The sequence below is a fragment of the Mastomys coucha genome, unplaced genomic scaffold, assembly GCF_008632895.1.
Source record: "Mastomys coucha isolate ucsf_1 unplaced genomic scaffold, UCSF_Mcou_1 pScaffold22, whole genome shotgun sequence".
NCBI classification, from domain to species: domain Eukaryota; kingdom Metazoa; phylum Chordata; class Mammalia; order Rodentia; family Muridae; genus Mastomys; species Mastomys coucha.
In genome coordinates, this window is record NW_022196905.1 from 211,657,938 (window position 1) to 211,677,774 (window position 19,837).

At 40.6% G+C, this 19,837-nt stretch overlaps 1 protein-coding gene across 11 annotated transcripts in view; it reads right to left on the reverse strand.

Annotated features, from left to right (window-relative positions):
- Positions 1 to 1,937: 1,937 nt before the first annotated feature.
- Large1 (LARGE xylosyl- and glucuronyltransferase 1) overlaps positions 1,938 to 19,837 on the reverse strand; it is a 503,421-nt gene continuing 485,521 nt past the window's right edge. For 10 of the 11 annotated variants that reach the window (XM_031340318.1, XM_031340326.1, XM_031340316.1 and 7 more), the window contains 3 exons: positions 10,660 to 10,806; positions 5,749 to 5,944; positions 1,938 to 3,613 (listed from right to left, as the gene is read on the reverse strand). In XM_031340318.1, the coding sequence (XP_031196178.1) occupies positions 3,416 to 3,613; positions 5,749 to 5,944; positions 10,660 to 10,806 (541 nt within the window). In that variant the 3' untranslated portion in view covers positions 1,938 to 3,415. Of the gene's footprint in view, positions 3,614 to 5,748; positions 5,945 to 10,655; positions 10,807 to 19,837 lie in introns of those variants that run through there. The other variant, XM_031340327.1, reaches the window with a different exon arrangement.

Sequence of the window (19,837 nt, forward strand, 5' to 3'; positions counted from 1 at the left end):
TTATTTACTCAGCTGCTCCTTACTGGGGGAAGCAATAACAGTATTGGAGGTTATGTAGTTCTGGGTTAAATAAGTAGAATTGAGTTTAAAATCTGGCTCTGTGATATCTGAACTCAGGAATTGATGGGAAGTTATTTATTTCGAACATATTCCATTTCTTCACTGATAATCAGCAATACCCACTTGGCTTTGCTCCAGCTACTCAGTGTGCTAATATAGACAAAATGCTCTTGCACAAAGTGGATCATTATTTAAAAAGCAGTTCTTCTGGACATTGAGCATGATGGAGCTAATGAGAAAACCTGCCCTTCCTCTCAAGTGAAAGTCAAGATAGTATTGGCATGACATCAGCACAATCCATCCCAAAGTTTGCTCTCAAGAAGCTATTATAAAGGAATCATCATCCTTGTCTCAAATGGCCCTGTTCTCCATATATGGGCCTATACTAGCACTAAGTGGTGACTCCCGAAGTACCTGCTGAGGATTCATTCTGCTAGATCCACATACGTCAACCTCCACCAGTTGACAACTTCTTGTTTGAATTTGAGCATCAGTTAACTTTTTGTTTTAAATGGGACTAAATGACAATGTCAGACAGCAATATTTGAAGAAATAAAATGTTTCTCATGCTGGTATGTAGTGTCAGCGTCTGGCTTTAATTGATTCTATGTATATGCAGTTCATCATCTTCCAGTTTATGGGTATTATAGCAAAGTAATTAGCACCTTCTCTCATTCTATGGACTGACCCTGTTTGACTAGCAAATTATACAGTCATTGGCTAGTCCTATAAATATGTAAATGAAACAAAGTATTGGTGCCTGATTCATGTGCCAGGATAAACGTTTACAAAAAGTTTTAGGGAATTAAAATTTGATGGTTAATACCGAGGGACCAGTGTAACCAGCTAATGTTCAGCTTGACTCAAGTAGCTGGAAATGATTACTTCAGATCAACCTGCTAGCAATAGCTGATCTCAGGAAAAGCAGAAGAATTTAGGTGTGCCTCTGGGTATGTGCACACATACATGTTTGTGAAGGAGGAAAAGAGCAGTCAATGTGTCACTGAACATGGCAACTGGAGAGAGAAGGACAATAAATTTTGTGAGCCTTTGAGAGGTGGCTGCAGCATCATTACTGAAGAAACTCAACTTAATATGACTTTGAACACCTTTTTGTCATTTTTTTTATAATGGTATTCATGGGTTATGTTCATGATTACCTTGATAATGATAAATCCTGCATATATGCTATACATATAGATGTTTCCTTTATACATATTATATATAATGATATATATGTATGTACAATGTGATAGTTAATATTGTCAACTTGATAGGATCTAAAATTAACTAGGCTAATCACCTAGTTATCTAGAATCATCTAGTTAACTAGGATAACCAACCTCTAAACATAGCTGAGAGATTATCTGCATTAGGCTAACTCAAGTGAGAAGTCCCACCCTAAGTGCACGCAGCATCACCCCATTGGATGGGGTCGCTGATTGAACAAGAGAAGAGAAAGCAAGCTGAGTGCTGACCTTCATCTCTTTCTGCTTCCCGACTATAGGTGCTTTACGTTCCTGCTACCATGTCTTCCCTGAGTGCTAACCTTCATTTCTTTCTGCTTCCTGACCACAGGTGCAATGTGATCAGCTGCTTTATGTTCCTGCTACCATGTCTTCCCTTCCAAGATGGGCTAGATGCTTAAACTCTGAAGCAAAATAAACCCCTTTGTCAGATAGTGTCCTAGTAACAAAAGAAGTAATGAATAAAGACACAAACTTGTCTGTACCTCTGTGACAATTCTAATTACAATTTTCTTCATTTTGTACTAATCTAGGAGAACACCCTTGAACGTACCACATGTAGTAGTCTCATTGATTGGACTGTCATGGTACTCCACAGGACAACAGAGCCCTTAAAGACAGGCTATCCAGTTGAATGATACTGATTTTCACAATTTGCATACTTAAAATATAAAACATCTGGCTACAGTGGTGAGACAGAAGCTCAGTGGAAAATTTGAATTTTCTTTGAATTGGGAGGGAAACAAAGGTGACATTTCAAACAATGAGAAAGATGAGATGTGAGAACAGAGAGTGTGAGATGCTGTGCATGGATTTAACTTTGCTCTCTAGACCAAATGTGTCATGTGGCTTCTTACAAGGGTGGGAGGGAGAAGAGGAAGAAACAGTCTGTACTTCATTTATTGAATGCAGCTTTCGCTGGTCACGTGGCAACTCAATACAAACAGCCCAGTACAGGGTATGCCATTAACTCTTGTTCTCATCAATGTAAACACAACATTAATAGTGAAGAATGGGTCCAGTGTTTCTTCCATATGCACAATGAAGAGGTGCGTGCCAACACTCAGACAGGTCCTGAGGGGAAACTAAGTTCACCAGCTCCCTTACTTTCAACAGTGAGGCAGGGATGAACACAGAGATACCTGACCCATTTCTTCCAGTGGCTTCAATGTAGTGTTCAACAAGTGTTCAAATTGAACTTCTGTGAACTGTTCAAGTTCTTCTAAAGGCCCAAGAAGGGAATTATACCTTCTGTGAGTGCTGAAGTAGTTCCATGAAGCCCTTTCCTTGTGACTTGGTGATGGTCCATAGAAAATGTGACTTGCATATAGTGTTTGGCCTCATATTTCTATAGTGCCCGTCATAGCCCTGGATCTAGAGAGTGGAAACTTGAAATCGGGTGGTCTCAGTGGTCATCATGAAGGAAGCTGTTCACTCATGAACATCTCCGAGGATGCTTGTCTTTGCAGGGCCACTGATGTTGAGGGGTGTTGATTGAGGGAGTTGATTTTTCTTTTAGAGCTTTAAGGGTTAAATTTTTTAAAAACTTAGATTCCAAGACTAAAATGAACAAAATCACCCAAATTCAAACAACTAAAAATAAAACAAGAGTGACTTTGAGAATAAACAACCAATTCATCCCTTCTCCAGATCCCTGCATGTATAATGTCCCTATGAGAGTCTCCAGATGTTTGTTTGGGTCCTTGGGTTGCTATTACACATGGGTGCCCAGTTAGGTGGCAGGGTAAATTTCCATCGTAGGAAACTTTATTGCTCTGACTTCCTCAACAGCTAAGGTTTGACCCCTAATTGTTAACAAGCAATGGGAAATATCCAGAAACCCTGACTTGGTCTGTGGCTTTGTGGTAAGTTGTTAAACTCTTCACTTGCTTCCATTCTTCTATGTCCCATTCTGGAAGCACCCATGTTGGGCTGGGTCTCTGTCCAAGACTTCAGAAGAGAGCAGCTTTGTGGGGCTAAAGAGACATAGGGAAAAAAAAAAACCCAAAGAAAAGCAGTGTTGGATTTTGTCTTCAAAGGCTGGGCCCCAGGCAGGAAGTGGTTCTTCCCTTGTGGCATGTCTCTCCCTAGTGGTGGCCTTCGTAGTGCTAGCTATTGTTCTCAGCCGTGAGATATTTCAAGGCAGCAAAGCCATATCGTCGGGACATGTCCTGTTGAAACTCTTCCTTCAGGGTTTTGAGACAGATGCGGTATTGCTTGTTGGAACGGAACTTAGTGATATCGAAACTAGGGGCATGGGGCATGTGGATCATGTAGGCATTGGGCAACACGGTGAACTCATACTCCTAGAAGGAGGAAGACAAGAGTAATGAGAGATCTTGTAAGAGAACTTGGGTCATGTATGATTCTGAACCAAGGGACTGGAGAATAACACTAGGAGGGGGCACAATAGCTCCAGAATAACTTGCTTCAGGGTCCATGAACTTGTACAAAATATCAGAGTCATCTGAAGTTTGGTTTGCTCATATACAAAGTGAGAGAGAGAAAATCTATCTTGAAGTATGATTATGAGGGTAAAACTCATACTTTATGGGAAGAAGAAAAACAGAACACATGCCCACCCCAGAGGCTCTCCATATACCACATAGTCAAGCTCTAATGATGTTACTATGCAATATTCTCTTAGACAGTGGAGCTTCCATCTGTCTATGTGAAAGTCTTCACAAAAAGTACAAAAAGAGGGGATAAAAGAAAAATAAAAGGCAAGGAAAAAAAGCAAATGTTAAAGCTCATTGTGGTGGCTCATGTCTATAACCTAGCTCTTATAAAGCCAACATGAGAAGACTGCCATGAATTCCAGGTCAACCTGGGCTATATAGCAAGTTTCAGGTCAGTCTAAGCCTTAGTATAAGATCCTTTCTTAAAAATAGACAAATAAATAATTATGTAAATAAAATACCTAAATAAAACACTAAAATGTTTAGCTTAAATATTGAAGCTTAAGAATGATAAAAATTTCCCCAACTTCTTATAAGTGATGGCATTATAGAATATGCTTGACATGGCAGGATATAGCCAAATATGCAACACATCTGAACAGCCAAAACAGTGGACACAAATTTAGGACATGTAACAAAGATAGAACCCAGCACATGCAGAGTCTATATCCTTATTCCAATTTGGATTTATGTCATCTACTTTCTCAGCTCAGAGCAGACAAGAATAAACTTAGCAAGGCAAACTAGGGACAGGACAGGCAGATGCAACAGGCAGAAGACAGAAGATAGTGGTAAAGTAAAAAAAAAAATCAGGAGAACATGCAAGACACTAGGGCCCCACCTGTCTGGGCATTTTACACAGGGACAGAGTGGGCTACCCCATCCAGCAGCCCCTGAAGCTGCTACTTTGTGAGTGCCTCACTATCTTAAGCCACTGGAATGAATGGATAAGATTGTGTCTGATGAGTGCTATAGGCAAATACAGGAAAGTATGTGGTCCATTCACAAAAACTCGGAATGAGTCTAAAACAAAGGCTAGACCTTTGTGACAGGGAAAAAAATAAACTTTTTTTGAATGGGCACCATACAACATTGTTGGGCTCAGAAATGCCACTGTTCTCACTGGCAGCAGCAACGGTAGGCTAGGACTCATGGTCTTATGTATATATAAGCAGGTATTTTAGTGATGGGTACCAATGGATGGATACCATGTTTGTTTTGCCCAAAACGGACACTGTTCCACAAAGTCTACCAATATCAGTGGTTCTAGGATCGCTCAGACTCAAGGGAACATGTATCTCATGAATAGCAAATGGGGTTGACAAACTATAGCCTGTCTGGTTTGCTTCAGTTGTAAAAATGAAGCAGTGGTGAAACCTAGCCGTGAACATTTGTTTAGAGAACATCTATGGAGGAACAACAGTGGCAGAGCTAAGCAGGGTGACCTGCAGGTCTCACAAAGCTCCATAGAGTTACCATCTGGTCCTTTTCAAAAGTGTACAGTACCCAGTTTAACCTACTAAAATTCTGCAGACTTCTTCTCAAATAGATGTTTGCTAAGTATTGTGCAAATGAATGAAGGCTTTCAGATGGAACATAGTCTAAAAATCACTAATGTTTTAATTGAAAGACAGAATAATTAACAACATTTTAGTGGCATGTTTTGTGCCCCTACAGTGAGACAATCATACAATTTGGAGTCCAGTCATAACTAGTAGTCCTGTGCTTATTTTCTTCACCAGATGGAGGGGGTAGGAAGCTCACATTTGCTTAATCCTGGCTAGGAACCTAGTTCCTATGTAAGGGAAGAGCAAAGGTTTGGTGTTGAAAGCCCAGAAAACAGATTCACATGTGTTACTTTCTCAACACCTCTTGTTCCTCTGAAGGTTCTTTTGAATCTTGTCTCCAAGGTAGTTTTTCATCTCTAATATCTGTATATCTCTCTTTTCCCACATAGTACCAGGCTGGTGTTTTGTTCTCACCTGTGCATCCAATTCCATGATGTGAGCCACCTTGTTCCAGCCAAAGCCCACAAATCTCCGATCGTACTCAGGGCAGTCTCGTCTCACAACAACATATGGCTCAAAATCAGCCTCCCACTCAACCTGGTAAGGCGTGGTGGCAGTTCGCCATTTGGCAAAGTTTGTGGGTGCGTGGCCTTTAGTCCATACGTGATACCTGGGACATGTAGAAAAAAGTCATTGAGTGAAGGGATGCAAGCTGAATTTTCCCAACCCTGGTGATGAAGAGGAAGAAGAAATACATGTTGATCTGGTCTTCCTGGTGAGATCTACCACGTCCCTGCAAAACCCTCATTCAAGTTCAAACTTTCAGTGCTTGTAAATGGGACCTGGTAGGGAACAGGATCTTTATAATTATACTCAAGTTACTTATGAGTAAACCATATGCAGATTCAGACAGAGCTAGGATGATGGACCCATCAAGAAACAAATAGTATCGGGTATTGCTGGCAATCACCAGGAACAAAGGCAGAAAGGAGCAAGTAAGGCATCTTTCCTAGAGCCTTTAGAAAATCGTGGACCTACTCGGACCTTTAGTGTGGACTTCTGAATTAGAAAATCGTTAAATAATTGTTACAGCAGCCCCACAAAACTAATGCAGTCCCTTAGTTATCCGTCACTAATGAAAAGACTCCATAGAAAAATCAATGAACTTTTGAGCACTTGCTATCATTTCCAAGAAATCTATATCTGGTATTTCCTACCAGGGCCCACTGGTAGTCCTGATCAACCCTCGATGATGGGGCAGAATTTAGGAGTATATGAGGCAAGGGTGGATTTTTTTTTATAGATATAAACATTACTAAGCAGGTGCCTCTGAAGTTAATGAAGATTGAGATTACCAAGGTAAGTATGTTCTGACTCATAACCTTTCATATCTGGAAGGAAGGAAAGAATTATGTTGTGAACTGTTTATAAAGTCAGGGTGAAAAGCAGGAGGAGCCAGGAACCAATGGTGTACATATCCCAAAGCCAGAAAAACAAAGACTTCAGCCTGTGGTAACAAGAAAAGAAACCCTATCAGCACCCAGCAAACAGGAAGAGGGTCTTGTGGCACTGGAGAAGACCTGAATTTCTTCGGACATTTGCTTTCCACACAGCAATAGCCTGGACAGAGTGTTGGCTACTCCATACAAGCAGACAGAGACAGCCAAGTGTGAGTCTGCATTGCTTTACAGTATTGTGTTGGTGCTACTTTGTTATCTATCAGTGAGTAGGGTGGTATGTCGTCAGTGCAAGTAATGGGGAAGGTGAATGTACAGAATGAAATGAAGGTACAGTTGAAGTTAACAGAAAGGGATTAGGAAAGATGGTACCTACGGGTAGACATAGCTTCATGAAATAAAAGGAAGGACGCAATAGCTTAGCTGCAGGAGAGAGAAATACAGTTAATGGCTTTCTCTAAGGAGACTGTATTTGTTAGGCATTTACTATGTGTTAGGATGATTTTAAATGCTGCAGATGTTTTAAATTCTAAAAATTGTCCTGATCCTGGGTTGCAATAGTAATGAATCCCAGGTAGCCTGGGAACAGCTCTGTAAAGCAATCAAGGCCGCGAAAATGAGTGCCCCATGGCAGGTAGTGTTCTTGTGGCAGGGCTAAAACTCTTGTTTCATCAAAGAGACTGGATTTCTGCCAGACTGTCACACAAACTCAATCCAACAGACTCAATGTGTTGCTGGGTAGGACAAGGAAGGCTGGGTAGGGGCAAGGACTTGAGGTTCAATACCATCAATGAAGAAGTGTCCAGCAAATCCAGTTATTTAAATGGAAAGGGTAGCAGGGACTGTTACTTTAAAGGAGCCTGGGAAGGATATTTTAAGATGTGTCAGTGATAGGTCTAACCCCCAAATTAGGCCGTACAACAACTGATTTTCTATTTGAGAATTTGCTGGACAGGCAGCTTTGGTATGTGTACCTTTGACAAAATGGGCATGCCATAAGTGATGACTGAGAATTCATATTTGGTTCCAAGCAGGGTTCAAATCTCACTTCTACCACTTATGAACAGCAGACACTGAACAATCAAGTACTTAATAGTTTCCTCTCATGTGAGCTGGGAAAAATCATACATATCATGAAAACTGCCCAGGATCTTAAGCAAGACAATGGTAGAAACATTGGCACAGGGCTAACGTGCAGGAGACATCCCACAAATGCTGCTTCCTTACTAGACAGTTAACAATGGCTACTGACAGCAGCCTGCTTGGATTTGCATCCTTTCATTTAGCAGGTGTGGACAGGTTAACTGCCTTGTTTCTTTCTCCTGGTAAAGCAAGAGATAATAATATCAATTTTTAACATGAAGTGAATTCTCACAAAGCATGCATAGCCATGTCTGTTTATCTGGTTAGAGAGGCAGTTTCCATTCAGTCAGTCTGGCCTACTGACAGCATGACAAATAGCTGGGCAGCAGAGCATGGAGTGAAGTTATGTCAATGAGCTCACCACACACACACACACACACACACACACACACACACACACACACACACACCAATCTAAAGCCTGCCTGGGGAACCTGTTGTCTACTGTTGTTCCAGCAGACACTGGGCCACAGGGTCTAGCCATATCAGGCAACCTCAAGCTCTCTGAGCAGGTCTTCAAACTTGATATGTGCCAGAACCATGTGATGGACTAGTTTTAACACCAGGGTTTATGGTCCAGGATGAGACCTGAGACTATATTCACAAGAAGGTCCCAGACAACTTGATACTATTAGTCTAGGGGTCATACATACTCTGAACACCATGCTCCTGGAGGATGCAGAGGAGTATAGAAACTTCTCATGCTAGATGTGGCGAAGAGTAGATTTCTTTGGAGAGCAGTGACAAAAGCAATTCTCAGAGGGAAAGTCTGTAACTTAGCATTTGGCATGTGGCCTGCAAGCTGCTGGCCAGAGCAGTTATCATGGATACAGCAGGCTAGATCCCACCTCTCATGCCTAGAGATATGGCCTGGAAATGAGTTCTCACACCACCTGGGGTTGCAGAAAGAACACCTTGGACATGCGGTAGGCATTTGGCTACTGAGCTACAGTAACTGTGGAAGACTCAGATGAAAGTTTGTCTTCAAATGTCAATTTCCAGTACTGATTTGTGATTTTGTGTTTTCAAACAAGAATTGATATGAAAATCAAGGGCTTGTCAAGCAGCCCAATGCTATTTCAGTTAAGAAGACAGGCCTGGTGATTCCTCAGGTTCTGCCACTTACTAGCCATGTGTCACTAAGTAGATTATTTCATTACTCACATCAATGTTTCTGCTGCAGAGAAAAAAAGAATTCACTTTATATTTGTTGAAAGGCTTATGTTCATCCCAATGCCTGGTTCATCCGAAGCATGCAATTTATGGGAAGCAGAAAGGGATGGCTTGTGGCTGGGGAGAGGAATTATTCTAGGTTCCTTTCTAGAGTTCGAAACGGAAGATGGAGGCTGAAGATTGAGTCCTTGCTCCACCAGACACTCTCAACTCCTCATAAAATATAAAGATGCATGAACTTGGTGCAATGGAATGAATACAATCACCCATTTACAGTCTGAAAGTGCCTTTCAGAGGTTTTGTAGTATCCGGACAACCCAGGTGTTATGCTTAAAATATGTGTGTACAATTCAGGCTGTACAAAACTGCATGCTCTTTACTCAGAGGAGGGGGTGTTCACTACTACACTGTATGAAATAGAGGAATGTGAACTGTGAGCAGAAACAGGTAGATGAAATGGTTCTGTTCATATTGCTTCATCTGAAAGAGGTTAGCAGGATTCCTACTTCCCTAGTGCTGACTGCAACAGTTAATGTTAGAGTCTGGGGCTCACTAATACTGTGCAGATGAGTGCTGGGACACTCTGGACAGCATAACTCCCTGAATACCCTTGGAGGCATTAGGGTCAGGAATGAGAAAACCAATGGTTTTGGTTGCAGCCATCACTGGGCAGTTGGCTCTTGCATCAGTTGTGTGCAACTATGGAGTCCCATTGATGACTTTCGATGCCTGTTCCATGCCCTAAGAGCTTAGAGATTAGACTACTTGCACACACAAAAAAGGAAAAAGAACCCTACAAGGGATCTCAGAGTAAAACCCACTCAGCAAGAGAATTAATGCATACATCATGGTTTTAGCTGTCAACTTGATACAATAATGTCTCAGTGAGGGATTGTATACATTGGGTTGGTCCATGGGATGGCCTGTGAGGACTGTCTTGAGTGCCTTACTTGATATGAAACATCTACTCCAAATGTGACAGCTTTTCACAATGGCCAGACTTGGAAGACAAAAAATTTTGCTCACTGGACTTTCACTTTTACTGACAAATTTATCTATCCTGTTGCTGCTGCCATCATCAGCTCCTCTGTGATATGAGAACCAGCATTTTCAGGCGTCCAATGTATGCTGAGGAGCAAGACTCTACCAGGTCCTTGCCACCAGACTGGTGTCGTACTCAATCTCCTGGACTTCCAAATACCAAATTCTTGATTCTCCACTGTTGGACCAATCTGATTGTATTTGAAAAGATATTATAATACATTCATTGTAAATATATATTCATTTTATCAGTTTTTTTTTCATCTAGAGAACACTGCCATGTATATACCAAAGGCAGAATTCTGAGCCAAGGGGATAGTGTTTGTTTGCCACAGCAGGCCTCTCTTTTCACCTGAACATGGTGACTATCATCCATGTGTAAAGCAAAGCAAATAACATGCCAGGAAAGGAGAATAGACTGAGTCCCAAGGACAATGGGGTGAGTATCTTTCTTTGGTCTTATAGTAAATTAACAAAACTGACTGACCTCTTTGCCAAAGCTTTGACATCTAGGTGTTCTGGGAGAGAGATCCTTTGTGTACCCCAGATGACTGCTGTGAGAGTCACTCACCTGAATGTGAATAGGGTCCCCATGTCCAACATTGACAGCAGCTCTGCTTTTGACTTGGGGAAAGACAGTCGGTAGCGCAGCGTTTCGAATGCTGGGACAATCATTGCTTTCTTGGTATTGGCAAGGTCAAGTTGGATGACAGACTTCCTGAAAGAGAGGTAGATAGAGATACAGAGCACCTCTGATGTCAGTTCAAGTCACTTCCTTGTGAGGATAGCTGATGGTCAGCACAGAAAGGCTAAGCAACTATTTAAATCCCTCACAGAGAACAAATAGAGGATACCATGATTGAACAACAGAATATCAAGTTAGACCATACAGGTTCGGTCTACTTTCCACAAAACTACAAAGTGTGCTAATATCAGAGCCAAGAACACAGCAGGGCAGTCTAAAAAGATTTATGTCTACCTATCCTATAGGGTGGGGCATCGAAGACCAGTGATATGAAGCCACCGAGAGAAAAGACCAACCATGACCCATCAACCCCTGGAATGGCCTAGATCACAGCCCTGCAGAGTTGGTAGAAACCCTCTTCACACAGAGCCAGCACCTAGCTAGGTAAGTCAGGTGTCTGATGGATTACTTGGAATCCTCCAACTTCATTGACTCCTACCCAGTCTTCTGTTCCGCTGGACCTGCCTCCTGGTTTCTGATGACCTCTGCTGGACTGTTGGTTTGCAGCTCAGATACTGCCTCTTAAAAAGGAAAAGAGGCTCAAAGATGGCAATATAGTTTGAAGCTTTTAAGAAATACAGACTGAGTCTGTTGCCAGAGCTGATTCTGGGCCACAGTACTCCATACCCAGAGAGAACTGGTCTCCTAGGAGTACTAACACAGAGGCTTGCAGGAGGGACAAACCAGAGACAGCAAGACCAGCTTACACCAGAGATACCCATATGGTGAAAGGCAAGGGCAAGAACATAAGCAACAGAAACCAAGGCTACTTGGCATCATAAGAACCCAGTTCTCCCACCACAGGGAGCCCTGGATACCAAAACACATCTGAAAAGCAAGATTCTGATCTAAAATCCCATCTCATGAAAATTATAGAGGACTTTAAGAAGGATATAAATAACTACCTTAAAGAAATATAGGAGAACACAGGTAAACAACTAGAATCCCTTAAAGAAGAAACATAAAAATCCTTTAAAGAATTACAGGAAAACACAACCAAACAGGTGAAGGAATTGAACAAAACCATCCAGGATCTAAAAATGGAAATAATATCAATAAAGAAATCACAAGGGGAGACAACCCTGGAGATAGAAAACCTAGGAAAGAGACGAGGAGTCATAGATGAAAGTATAACCAACAGAATACAAGAGATAGAAGAAAGAATCTCAGGGACAGAAGATACCACACAAAACATTGACACAACAGCCAAAGACAATGCAAAATGCAAAAATCTCCTAACCCAAAACATCCAGGAAATCCAGGACACAATGAGAAGACCTAATCTAAGGATAATAGGTATAGAAGAGAGTGAAGATTCCCAATTTAAAGGGACAGTAAATATCTTCAGCAAAATTATAGAAGAAAACTTTCCTAACCTAAAGAAAGAGATGCCCATAAACATACAAGAAGCCTACAGATCTCTAATAGACTGGACCAGCAAAGAAATTCTCCCTGTCACATAACAGTCAAAATACCAAATGCACAAAACAATAAAAAGAATATTAAAAGCAGTAAGGGAAAAAGGTCAAGTAACATTTAAAGGCAGACCTATCAGAATTACACCAGATTTCTCACCAGAGACTATGAAAGCTAGAAGATGTCATATAGACCCTAAGAGAACACAAATGCCATCCCAGGCTACCATACCCAACAAACTCTCAATTACCATAGATGGAGAAAACAAGATATTCCATGACAAAATAAAATTTACACAATATCTTTCCACAAATCCAGCCCTGCAAAGGATAATAGATGGAAAACACAAACATAAGGAGGGAAACTACACCCTAGAAAAAAGCAAGAAAGCAACCTTTCAACAAACCCAAAAGAAGACAGCCATACAAACATGATTCCACCTCTAACAAGAAAAATAACAGGAAGCAACAATCACTATTGGTTAATACCTCTTAACATCAATGGACTCAATTCCCGAATAAAAAGACATAGACTAACAGACTGTATACATAAACAGGACACAGCATCCTGTTCCATACTGGAAACACATCTCAATGTCAAAGACAGACACCACTTCAGAGTAAAGAGCTGGAATTTTTTTCCAAGCAAATAGTCCCAAGAATCAAGCTGGAGTAGCCATTCTAATATCGAATAAAATTGACTTTCAACCAAAAGTTATCAACAAAGATAAGGAAGGACACTTCATACTGGTCAAAGGAAAATCCACCAAGAAGAACTCTCAATTCTGAACATCTATGTTCCAAATGCAAGGGTACCCACATTCATAAAAGAAACTTTATTAAAGCTCAAAGCACACATTGTACCTCACACAATAATTGTGGGGGATTTCAACACCCCACTCTCATCAATGGACAGATCATAGAAACACAAACTAAACTGAGACACAGTTAAACTAACAAAAGTGATAGACCAAATGGATCTAACAGATATCTATAGAACATTTCATCCTAAAACAGAAGATTATACCTTCTTCTCAGCACCTCATGGTACATACTCTAAAACTAACAAAACAGGCCTCAACAGATACAAGAAGATTGAAATAATCCCATGCATCCTATCAGATTACCTCGGATGAAGGCTGGTCTTCAACAACAACAAAAACAATAGAAAGCCCACATACACATGGAAGCTGAACAACACCCTATTCAAAGATAACTTGGTCAAGGAAGAAATAAAGAAGGAAATTAAAGACTCTTTCATAATTTAATGAAAATGAAGGCTGAACATACCCAAACTTACAGGTCACAATGAGAGCAGTGCTAAGAGGAAAACTCATAGCTCTGAGTGCCTACAAAAAGAAACTGGAGAGAGCATATGCTAGCAGCTTAACAGCACACCTGAAAGCTCTAGAACAAAAAGAAGCAAATAGACCCAAGAAGAGCAGGAAATAATTAAAATCAATCGAGTAGAAACAAAAAGAACTATACATAGAATCAACCAAACCAGGAGTTAGATCTTTGAAAAGATTTTTTTCTCTCTTCCTTTCTTTGTTCTTTCCTTCTTCACTCCCTTCCTTCCTTCCTTCTTTCCTTTCTTTTTCCTTCCTTCCTTCTTTTCTTCCTTGATTCCTTCCTTCTTTCTTTTATTCTTTTTTTTTTAAATCAAATATAGTCTAACAGGAGTCAAACTGAAAAAGGAAACTTCAGCTGAGAAAACGTCTCCATCAGATTGTCTAGTAGGCAAAAGATCATTGAGTATTTTCTTGACTGATTATTTACCATTGCAAGTACCTTCCCTGAACAGCTGGAATAAGAAATCTGTCTACACAAGGTAGTAATTCTATTCTTTTATGACCTCTTCTTCAGTGCCTGCCTCCAAGTTCATGTTTGATTTCCTGTCCTGACTACCATTCTTTTTTTTTTTTTTTTTTTTTTTTTTTTTTTTTTTTTTTTGGTTTTTCGAGACAGGGTTTCTCTGAGTAGCCCTGGCTGTCCTGGAACTCACTTTGTAGACCAGGCTGGCCTTGAACTCAGAAATCCACCTGCCTCTGCCTCCCAAGTGCTGGGATTAAAGGCATGCGCCACCACCGCCCGGCTCTGACTACCATTCTTAATGTACTGTAAGATGTAAGAGGAAATAAACTCTTTACTCTCCGAAATTGCCTTTGGTCAGTATATACAGCAATAGTAGCCAAACTAGGACACAAAATGATATGGATTCCTGTAGATATTCAACCAATAATGGGGTTTATGTTGAAGATAATTGTAGTTTTAGTCTTGAGAAATATCTGGGCTTTGTTGTTGTTGCTGTTGTTATTTTTTTTGTTGTTGTTGAACTAATTCAGTCTGCAATCCACAGAATCCAAGATTTCTTCTTCCTCAGTACCTTCTAAATACTTGTTATTCTGCATTTTCCTGATATCATCAGGATTAAATACATGTATTGATATCTCATTAATAAAAAATAATTAAAAAAAATACAGACTGTATTTAAATCCTGGCAATGCCACTTTGAGGTTTTTCCTGGTCAAATGAACAAGCTTCTTCCCACCTCAGGTACCACTTGCCCAAAATAGTGACAATAATGCCTGCTTCCAGGAGATGGGATCGGTGAGGCATTATCATGCCAAGTAGTGAACCTGGCAGGAGGCAGGCAAGTAGTGTCAGTGGATATCATTTACGAGGCTGTCATTACCCTGTAGCCTGATGTACTATCATTTCTTTTGGCTATTATCTTAGTATTTCATCAGGCTTTCTAGTCACGGCACTGACTTTAGGATCTTGATGTAATCATGGACCTTCTGTATCTATTACTACAACAAAGAAAGCAGTTTGGAAGGCTTGAGGGAATAGGAGACACCTCTGAAAGAAGAAACTTACATAGCCATATGCAGAAACTTCACTTAATGAATCTCAGAGTGTGTACTTAATTAAGCAGGGACCAGAGGGATAATGTTCAAAGAGAAGCCATATATTTTGTTAGTCACTGTGTTCATCTGGACCAATGTAGAGTAGATGAGAGGCACAAGCTGAGATGCACATAATCAAGACTTTATATAATGATAAGGAAGAATATGGACTAGGATAGGTAAGGATAGTTTTCTGCACCCATTGTTAGTCAGTCTTACTATATCTTGATGGATGAGTAAGAGGTGGCCAAAAGGCGTCATGGAAGCTCAGTTTGGCACCCCCAAATATCATTATAGTTGAGCCTTTATAACTATAATTAATTATAATAATACATAGATAGCCCCACATCACTACTACAGAAGTTTGCTAAGGATAACTGTAGGTGCCTGCAAACTATACTCAGCCAGTCTGATAGCCATGGGTGTGAGTCAGTCTGTCCTGACCTACATTCTTCATTCCCCTGTTTCTCAGTACAGTGATGTCAAATATATACAATTTTTCTGTGGTCAGATTATATAGAGTCAGGATTTTATACTAAGCCTACATTTAGATACAGTATTGGGCCTTTCCCTTCCTCCTAGAAAAAGATGTGTACTTACTTATCTACTTGGGATAAGAGATAAGAGTCTACATCTAAAAAAATATTCTTGGGTCCCAAGAACTCTGGGGCATAGGAAAGATGTTAGTGGGAGATTGCTTCTCATTCAGTAGTCACTGTGCATCCATCTATCACATGCCAGCTATAGAGAGCCAGCCAGTCAGTCTGAACTGTGCTTATGTGGTTCAATATGTTAAAGTCTAAGGACAGATCTCTAAAGTGGGGGTAAGACTGAATCTATGAGTGCTTATTTTAAGATATAAATTCTATAAAAATATAGTAGGAAATTGGACATAGTACTACCAGAGGACCCAGCTATACCACTTCTGGGCATATACCCAGAAGATGCGCCAATATGTAATAAAGACACATGCTCCACTATGTTCATAGCAGCCTTATTTATAATAGTCAGAAAGTGGAAACAACCCAGATGTCCCTCAACAGAGAAATGGATACAGAAAAATGTGGTACATTTACACAATAGAGTACTACTTAGCTATGAAAATCAATGAATTTATGAAATTCTTAGGGAAATAGATGGATCTGGAGAACATCATCCTGAGTGAGGTAACCCAATCACTAAAGAACACACATGGTATGCACTCACTGATAAGTGGATATTAGCTCAGAAGCTCGAAATACCCAAAATACAATCCACAAACCACAAGAAACTCAAGAAGAAGGAAGACTTTGTATGTGTGGATACTTTGTTCCTTCTTAGAAGAGGGAACAAAATACCCATGGAAGGAGTTGCAGAGACAAAGTATGGAGCAGAGACTGAAGAAAAGACAACCCAAAGACTGCTCCACCTGGGAATCATTCCCATATTCAATCACCAAGCCCAGATACTATTGTGGATGTTAGGAAGTGCTGGCTGAAAGGAGACTGATATAGCTGTCTCCTGAGAGGCTCTGCCAGTACCCCACTAATACAGAAGTAGAGGCTCACACCTATCCATTGGACTGAGCACAGGGTACCCAATGAAGGAGCTAGAGAAAGGACCCAAGGAGCTAAAGGGTTTGCAGCCTCTTAGGAGGAACAATAATATGAACTAACTAGTACCCTCAGAGTTCCCAGGGACACAACCACCAACCAAAGAGTACACATGGTGGGACTCATGGCTCCAGCTGCATATGTGGCAGAGGATGGCCTAGTCGGTCATCAATGGAAGGAGAGGCCCTTGGTCCTATGAAGATTCTATGCCCCAGTGTAGGGGAATGCCAGGGCGAGGAAACGGGAGAGGGTGGGTTGGCGAGCAGAGGCCGAGGGGAGGAAGGAAGAGGATTTTTTTTTTCCAGAGGGGAAACCGGGAAATGAGATATCATTTGAAATGTAAATAAAGAAAATATTTAATAAAAATTAGAGTAGGAGTTGGGAAGGTCTATATATACTATGAAGGGATCAGGGCATTTATGCATATAGAATATATAAAAGTTGGGTTCTATACATTAGTGCCAGTTACTGTTACAATCACATTTATCCATATGTATGTGTTGCTACATATGTGTCGGTGCAACTTGTATAGGGTTAGCCATCCCATCTTCCACCTTGTTTTTGAAGAAATTGTCTCTTATTGAGAATTAGAGCTTGCTAAGTAGGTAAAGTCAACAAGCTCCAGGAACCCATTTGCTTCTGTATCCTTAGCACTAGGATTTTAAGCATGTACTACTACATTCAACATTTTCATGTTTATTCTTGAATAAAACTCAGGTCCTTAAGCTTTCCTAGAGAGCGCCTTTACGGAATGAGCTCTTGGTCCCCACTTGCAGCTACCCTAAAAGCCATTTTTAAAAATATTTTGCTCAAAAATAATTCTCTCTCTCTCCTTTCTTTTTTTTTTTTTTTTTTTTTTTTTTTTTTTTTAGTAATTCTCTTTTCTATGGGCCCTATAGATAGCAGCAGCTCCCAGAGCTTGGGCTACCCTTCATGAACCTCTAACTATTACATATTGTCTAGGGGAAGGCACTCAACAAAACAATTCCAGTGGTAACTTGCACAGAAACAGAGTCTGGGAGACCGAACAGCCGACTTGCGTTGTTGGGGCTCTGCCGGTTTTCTAACTACTGCTGCAGAGATACCCAGAGCTGCTCACTTTAACTTTGGTATCACGGCAATTGTTTCAATTCCATAAGAGATGTTCCCCCTTTCATTTGTTTTTACTTTAATTACATTCTTGAATGGTTTCTGTTACTTACCACCAATCAAGGCGAGTGGATACATTGTAAGTCTTCACAGCAAACAGAGCCAATCTTTTCTAGAAAAGAAGGCTGCTGTTCAGGGCTGGAAGAGATACTTCCTGCAGCTCAGGAGCAGGCCTGCTCTTACATTCAGGCTTGCCAGTCTCACAATCTTCCCAGTCCTTAAGGTCTATCTCTTTTTCTATATTTCTCCATCCATCCATCCATCCATCCATCCATCCATCCATCCATCCATCCATCCATCCATCCATATCTTTGCAATACTTTTTCTCAAGCAGCCCTTATCTGGAGAGCACTGAGTACTATGCATTGCTTCTTTTCTAGAATACTTGCAAAATATTCATAACTTCTATGCAACAGTTTGGGTTTAGGAATACATAGGAATCTACCTAAATGCTGAGGGTACTACTGATAAGATGGGGAACAGTATGAACCAGGAACTATCTTCAAAGCCTGCCTACCTCTCTTCTGACCTTCTAGATACATTGTATAGCCTACTGCACTCACAGAGGTAGTAAGTCTCTCTCTTTTCTCTCAGAAAATAGACCAATGGAGTGTTTGGCTTAAAATAGTGAGTTCCCTCTTCTACCATTGCTCAACTTACCATGAACTTGAAGCAGGAAAGTGGGAGTGCATGGAAAATTCAAAACAGGAGCTCACTGTTAGAGCAAGGGCAGATATCTGGCTTGCCTATGGAAATGCAAATTATTACCTCTCAGTTTCCCAGCCCTCTGCATCCTTGTCTCTATCAAAACATCTCAGGTATTTGTTACAGTCAATTTACCCACTTTTCCAACTCCCCTTGTGTCTACTTTTGTGTCTTATTTTCCCTCCAGCCCTTTATCTCAACTCACCAGAATAGGCAAATAGTCCCTAACCCAAAATGCTCCTACCTGAAAGAAGTGATAAGCAGAGGGAGAAATATGGGTGAGTAATGAAGCCTAGTACAAATCCTAGGACCAGTGGGAAAGGGCGACTGCTAGCTAGCTGGATTTCCAGTGTTTAGAATTCCCAGATCCTAGCAGCTGGTCTTATATACATATACACATTTCTTCCTCTGTCCAACTTTTCTCTTCACCCTCTGCTGTGGAATCGGGTGTTTCTGTAACTAGGAAAACAGCTCAGACTCTAGCATGAGATTATGGGGGAATGCCTCATACAAACAAGGGACAGCCTATCATCTCCTGAATGTCTTCATGGAGAAGACAAGGCTACAGACCCTGGTGCTTAGCTGACATTTTGATTAATTCTTCAACTTGTTTGTCCTTTCTGTATCTATGAGAGGGGATCACTCATGACAGTATTTAACTTTGGAGGTGTTTGTGAAGACATGACTTTAGGCATGAGAAGTGCTTTAAAAGTGCCTGTCAGAGACTAAACATCAATACTGACCTATAGGAAGAGGTGAAGACTTAAAAGTAACTAGGATTCTATGATGTACAGTCAATCTAGCACAACCACCATTTAAAGATCATCTGTATTTTACTACAAATTACAAGCAATCAGAAACTGTACAATGTATATCAGAGCACATGCATAACATATATGTGAATTTGATATCATTGCTAATACAATACCCACTCAGTGATTTTAGTATCTTCTAAACTCTGAGTACTACGGGGTTGATGTCTTTAGATGAAAGAATGACTGTATTTATATAAACCATGAGAGGAAAAGATGTTCATTAGTGAGGCATCATCATCATGAAGAAGAAGCAGGAGGAGGAGGAGAAGAAGAAGAAGAAGAAGAAGAAGAAGAAGAAGAAGAAGAAGAAGAAGAAGAAGAAGAAGAATGAGAAGAAGAAGGAGAAGAAGGAGAAGAAGAAGAAGGAGGAGAAGGAGAAGAAGAAGAAGAAGAAGAAGAAGAAGAAGAAGAAGAAGAAG